Source organism: Propithecus coquereli, unplaced genomic scaffold, assembly GCF_000956105.1.
Source record: "Propithecus coquereli isolate 6110/MARCELLA unplaced genomic scaffold, Pcoq_1.0 Scaffold122, whole genome shotgun sequence".
Lineage (NCBI taxonomy): Eukaryota > Metazoa > Chordata > Mammalia > Primates > Indriidae > Propithecus > Propithecus coquereli.
This window is the reverse complement of record NW_012136303.1, coordinates 6,183,642-6,189,957: the sequence shown is the minus strand read 5'-3', so window position 1 is coordinate 6,189,957 and position 6,316 is coordinate 6,183,642. Positions and strand designations below refer to the sequence as shown.

The 6,316-nt window shown below is 50.1% G+C and overlaps 1 protein-coding gene across 1 annotated transcript; it reads left to right on the top strand.

Moving 5' to 3' along the window:
- Positions 1 to 1,092: 1,092 nt before the first annotated feature.
- On the top strand, positions 1,093 to 3,229 carry PDYN (prodynorphin). Its single transcript, XM_012665781.1, has 2 exons — positions 1,093 to 1,221; positions 2,565 to 3,229. Exons 1-2 carry the CDS (start codon positions 1,093 to 1,095, stop codon positions 3,204 to 3,206), a joined length of 771 nt encoding a protein of 256 aa, XP_012521235.1. The 3' UTR covers positions 3,207 to 3,229.
- The last annotated feature ends 3,087 nt before the right edge of the window (positions 3,230 to 6,316 follow it).

Sequence of the window (6,316 nt, the reverse complement as noted above, 5' to 3'; positions counted from 1 at the left end):
ACAGAAAGTGCAAAGGCCCTGAGGTAGGGGCAAGGGTGGTATATTTAAGGAACAGAGAAAGTACTACATAGAAAAAGACAAGACACAGCTCTTGTCTTCAGGGAACCAAAGTCTGAAGACTTACACCGCTAATTACTAAGTAGTGGACAGGGAAAATAGAAAGGAGAAGCTTCTCATCCAGCCCACGAGATCAGGGAAAGCTGCCTGAAGGAGGTGATATCCAATCTAGGACTTTCGTGACAGGTAACAGAAGAGGAGAGGAAGGGTTCTCCAGGCAGAGGGAACAGCATATGCAAAGGCCCAGAGGCAGGACAGAGCCTGAGATGTTGGTTAAGGGAATTGCAAGTAGCTGGCTGTGGTTGGAGCCCAGAGCTGAAGGGCTGGAGTGTTGAGATGGGACTGAGGGTGTCCTGACATTTAGGCAGAAGGACCAGGCCTGACCCTGCCTAAAGGGTCTGATGACAGAATTGATATTGCCAAGAAGGGCATTTCAGGGTGGGCAGGAGGGATCAGAGAAGGAACTGGAGGCAGGGAGGCCAGCATGGAGCAGGGGTGAAGGTGGAGCTGTGGCCAGGGAAAAGCGAACTCCAGACACCTTGCAAAGGACTGGCTTGGACACAACCTGCGGATAAGTATCTTCTGGCTTGGCGGGTGGTCGAAGTGGGTTTTGAAGTCTGACAGATCCAGGTGAAGTCCTGGCTTGCGCGCTTCCTAGCTGTGTGCAATCGCTTGCCCTCTCTGAGCCGTAACTTCCCCATCTGTCAAATGAAAACAGCACAGCTCACCTTGAAGAGTTGTTGAGCAGACTGAGTTGTGAACGTGCAGGAGAGCTCCTCACACCTGGCAGGTGCAGGCGCGGGCACACGGCACTTGTTAATCGCCTTCTTTCACCCTTGCCCTTGGGCACCCACTTCACCTCTCTGAGCCTCTGTTTTCTCGACTGTACGATGGGAATGAGATTGCTTACGTGGCAGCACTGCCGGTGGAGTTAAAGAGATAATTTTGCGGGCCCAGGACACACCCCATAGAGTGGTGATCACAGACTTCATTACCTTCTCTTTCTCCTTCCCCGGCAGAAAGAGCCGAGACGGGATGGCCTGGCGGGGGCTGGCGCTGGCTGCTTGCCTCCTCGTGCTGCCTTCTGCCACAGCGGACTGCCTGGCCCCGTGCTCCCTGTGTGCTGTGAAGACCCAGGATGGGCCCAACCCCATCGACCCCCTGGTAAGTTCCTGGCAAGCTTCCTTGATGCCCAGGTCCCAGGGCCTGAGCAAGGAAGGGACCATGTGTGTGTGGAGCCCAGAGAGGGAGGTCGCAGGCCCGGGCAGCTGTGCGCCCGTCCTGCAGACTCGTCCCACCTGTGCCGCGGTGGTCCTGCCCCGTGGAAGGCCTGGGCACCAGGGGCTGCTGTTCTCCAGCTCTCATCCCCATGCCAGACCTCGCCGCCAAGGGCTCAGTCAGGCCAGGACGGAGACTCAGGGTTCCAGGGTCATGACACCTGGCAACAGGGAGTGTCATTCATGAGGTGACGCTGACCTCGGCAGCCCGCAGCTCTGGATGATCTTTCAGGGCCTCTCACCGATGGGCTGATGGGCACCTCCAAATCTGGTCACTGCTGTGGGAGGAGCTGTCCCCACCACCCCTAAAGCCCAGGATACGGTGACAGGGTCAGAGCATGACCCCTCTCCTGGGTCTTAGCTTCTCTTGGCCCCACCTTGGGCGCTTTGCTTTGAGTCAAGCTCCCACACGTGCCTCTCCTGCGACGGCAGAAGGTCTGGACGAGGTTGTGACGGACAGAACATAGGCCTTGGTTCTGCCCTTTTCTAGCTTCATGACTCTGGAGGCTCCTCTCTGAGCCTCCGTCTCCTCATCTGCAAGGTGGGGTTGACTCGATGAGATAATGACAGAAAGTATCGAATATACGATTCTAGACGCCGTTCACTGAGAAGCATGCAGTGTGCCAGGTGCAGCCCACGCATGGTCTCGGACAGCACTGTGGTTCAGCATGGCGCCTCAGGGCATTAGACTCCTGGGCCCAAGTTCCAGTACTGTCCTCTGTTGTCATCATCATCGTGATTGAATGCTCCCCAAAGCCCTGTGAAGTAGGTACCATTGTCCTCCCACCCCAGGCTTGAAGAACCCTGTATATCCCGTCACCCATGCTCTTTTTGTCATTCTACATTGCTCTGTCCCCTCTCCAAAGTGTTAGCAGCATCCCTCACTCCTGGCAATGTTGGGAGCACTGACCACTCCCTCTAGGAGTCAGAAGCGGAAGGGAAGGGCGATCACACAGAGCAGTATGGGAAGATCTTACTTCTAGTTTTGGCATTGCCGCCTGCAGCTGTGTGTCCTTGGGACGGCTCTCCAGGTCTGTTTTCTCACCTTTCACACAGACACCCTTTATGCGCCACTGGGAGCATGAACATGGGTGGCCCAGTGCTAAGCAGTGGCAGCTCAGTTTGATTTTCTCAGCCACTGGACAGGGGACCCTCAGCAGGGCAGGGTATGTGTTTTGATGATTTGATGGGGGTGACATTGCCACTGTGGTCTCTTTGGGTCTTTTGCAGATTTGCTCCTTGGAATGCCAGGCCACCCTGCTGCCCTCTGAGGAGTGGGAGAGATGCCAGGGATTTCTGTCTTTGTTCGCTCCCTCCATCCTTGGGCTCCATGGCGAGGAAGACCTGGGGAGCAAGGTGGCTTTGGAAGGGCCCTATGGTGAGCTGGCCAAGCTCTCTGGGCCCTTCCTGAAGGAGCTTGAGAAAAGCAAGTTCCTCCCCAGTACCCCGACGAAGGAGAATGCTCTGAGCAAGAGCCTGGAGGAGAAGCTCAGGGGCCTCTCTGGTGGCTTTGGGGAGGGAGCAGGATCTGAGCTGGTGGGGGATGCCCAGCTGAGTGATGGTGCCATGGAGGCTGGCGCACTCAGTTTTGATGAGGAGGACCCCAAGGAGCAGGTCAAACGTTATGGGGGCTTTCTGCGCAAATACCCCAAGAGGAGCTCAGAGGTGGCTGGGGAGGGGGATGGGGATGGGGATAGGGTGGGCCACGAGGACCTGTACAAACGCTATGGGGGCTTCTTGCGGCGCATCCGTCCCAAGCTCAAGTGGGACAACCAGAAGCGCTATGGCGGTTTTCTCCGGCGCCAGTTCAAGGTGGTGACCCGGTCTCAGGAAGACCCCAATGCTTATTCTGAAGAGCTTTTTGATGCATAAATACCTCCCCATCATGGAGTTGAGTCAGGGACTTCTCCCGAGCCCCTTCCACACTGGAGTGCTCTCATTCATCCTCCTGTATGTGCCCCGTCCCCACACTCGGTTCAGCATTGCCTACAACGTATCCAAGGCCAGCCTATGTCTCTTCTGCCTGGGAGTACAGCGTTTGTCTGGGGTCAGTAACAGGGAAGGGTGGAGGTCCTCCCTCAATAGGCTCAGTGCCCAGCTCAGACCCCTAGACTCTAAAACCACCACCAGCAGCTTGTGATATCATCCCTCCACCCCGATCATGTGATCCCCCCAATTCTGAGTTTAGAGTGACTTGTTTTTTATGCCTGTAGATTTATGCTCTCCAAACTTAACTGATCACACGCCCTATCAGAAGAAAAATTAGCATTTCCCCCATTCATATATAACACATGAAGAGTAGAAATTTAAAACAAGATAGATAAACATAAACGGAAATCCTAACATTTTATTCCCAACCCTCAAGGATCTCCTGTGCACTCTACTTTGGAGACCTCGCTTTAGGTAAAAAGCTTAACGCTGCCTTTTACTGGAGCAAAATCCTTACACCAGAGAGTTCGGTCTTCTAGGAGGTTACGCTGGTGTACTCTGAGTTCTCATTGTGGAGAAACGCACCTCTTGAAGAACCAAGTTTCTGAACTCCTGGTCATGTCGGTACCATGGACAGCGCCCAGCTCTTCATAGAGGAAGAAGGGAGTGAAATTTCTTTCGGAAATGGCTGAGAGTCGCTCTCCTGTACGCTTAAATGATCAGGGAGGGAGTGAGGCAAACCAATTTGTTCTGTGCAACAAACTCAAAATGTGGACCAGTTCCCTCAGCCCTCGTTAAGCTAATTAAATGGATTGGTATCACACTTCTACCCCACGATGAACTGAAGCAGTGTCAAGTGGATGAAGTTAAGCACAACCATGTTCTTGAGCAGCTGAATTGGCTGCCAAGCGTCCAAGCCATCTGGCCTGACATATGCATTGGGCATTGGGTAAGGGAATCCAAAAGCAACAGCTAGAAAGAGAAAAAGGCCCTGTTCGACCCCAGGATGATTCTTTCCTCTTAATGTCTCAAAATAAAACCAGAAAGGGGAATGAAATGATTAAATGCTTGAGGCCAAATGAGTTCCCTTGATTCAAATAACCCAGAATCAGAAGCGGAGACCTCCTGATGCCTTGGTTGCAGGCGAAGTACTCTCTCTCCGTCTCTCTCTCCGTGGCTCTCATGCTCATTCTTCCCCAGACACTATGTTTTAGTTTGTGGGTCCAGGAGCGGAGGCTGGGTAGACTAGAGTTTGGATAATTTATATCAGATGCTACTGAGCACACCTCTTCCTGTGCAGTCCCCAGGTCTCTCATGATGTTCTGAAACGTATAGATGGTTATAAAGTTATTTTGTGTGCTTCTAAAAAAATACCATTTACGCAATTCACTTGGAATTTGCTTAGTCCTTAATAGGCCTGTGTAATTTCCTGCTCCTCTGGTACAATAAACAAAAGAAAGCTGCTGATGACTTGAGGTGTGTATGTGTGTGTGTGTGTGTGTGTGTGTGTGTGTGTGTACACATGCCTCAGTCCCCAGAGAGCAAAAGACCATTTGCAGAAGAGAGTGCTAGGGAATGAACAAAAATGCACACACATATACTAATACATCACATACATATATTCAGGTTAGAAAACTAAGTGTGGGATAACAGAAAGGTAAAAACTTTAGAGTGCCGCCACCGTAAATTTGAAAACTGGATGTGTGTGACCTTGGGTAAGCCATTTGACCTCTCTGAGCCTTAGTTCCTTCTTCCATAAAATAAAAACTAATAGTGCCAACTTTGTAGGGTTGCTGTGAGGATTAGATGAGCTCATATGTGCGAAGATCCCAGTACGTGGTAGGTGCTCAGTAAATGAGGGTTTCCTTTCCTTTCCTACGTTGCCTTAAGGGACAGCAGCACAACTCAAGCATTCAGCAACACAATGGGGAGAGTGGGGAGAGGTGCTGTAGAGATAATTTGCTCCCCACGTAAACCCAGAGGCTGTTGTTGCCTGTGCTGGGTGACCTACACAAGGGTGAGTGCGCTAGGGATGAAGAACACTCTAGCCATTGGGTGGCATAACATCCATTACCAAAATGACATCCTTCACCAGATGGTGTAGATGAGATGTCTTTAAACACGATGAACGTGAGAGAGACTTGGTGGCTATAGGCCTCAAGGATTCCATGTGGACGCTGGCTTTCTGAGTGACTTCATAGAAAACACAGGGTCAGGGAGGTCTCTTTCATTCTCTCATTCGTTCGACAAACCATTAATTGAAAGCCTACTGTGTGTGGTGGCCTTTTGCTAGGTGCTAGAAGTTCAGAAAAATAAAATAGACAGCATCTCTGCTCTTATGGAACTTACAGTCTAGTGGGAAAGAGAGAAATAAAAGTAAACAAAAATGTAAATCTAGAATCAAAAATTGTAGTAATTGTCATGAAGAAAAGAGTTGGCATATAAAGGACTGCAACAGTAAAGGAGAAACCTCACTAGGGTATTTAGGAAATCCTCTCTAAGGAATATTTCATTCTTGATATCCGTAGGATCACCAAGATGGAATGAACCTAAGGTTTGGGTTCATCTCGTCCGACCGCCTACCCTGGGCCAAAATTGACACATTGATAACAAACTTTAATCTGCTTGAATACTGTTATTGACAAAACATTCCCACTCTTCAATAATTCAGTATTAGAAAGTTCCATCTTTATGTTAGATTTTGTTCTTTTTACCCGTTGGTCCTAATTCTGTTGTTGCTAGTCTGGGAGCTGCTCTAGGGAAGAGTTTTCTGTCACTTGGAAAAAAATGGCTCCTGACTATCTCAAATGGGTTAAACAAATAAACAAAAAAACAAGTACTTTGTTGGCTTGCATAAATAACAAATCCTGGGATATTTGGCTTCAGGTACAGCTTGATCAAGGGGCTTAATAGAGACATCAGGACTTCTCCATCACTAGGCTCTTTTCTCCCCTGTGTTGGGCTCATTCTGAGCTCCATGTACTTTTAAGATGGTTGACAGATGCTCCAGTCTATACCATGTAGTTTCAAGTTCTGTGTGCTGTTTTTTGTTT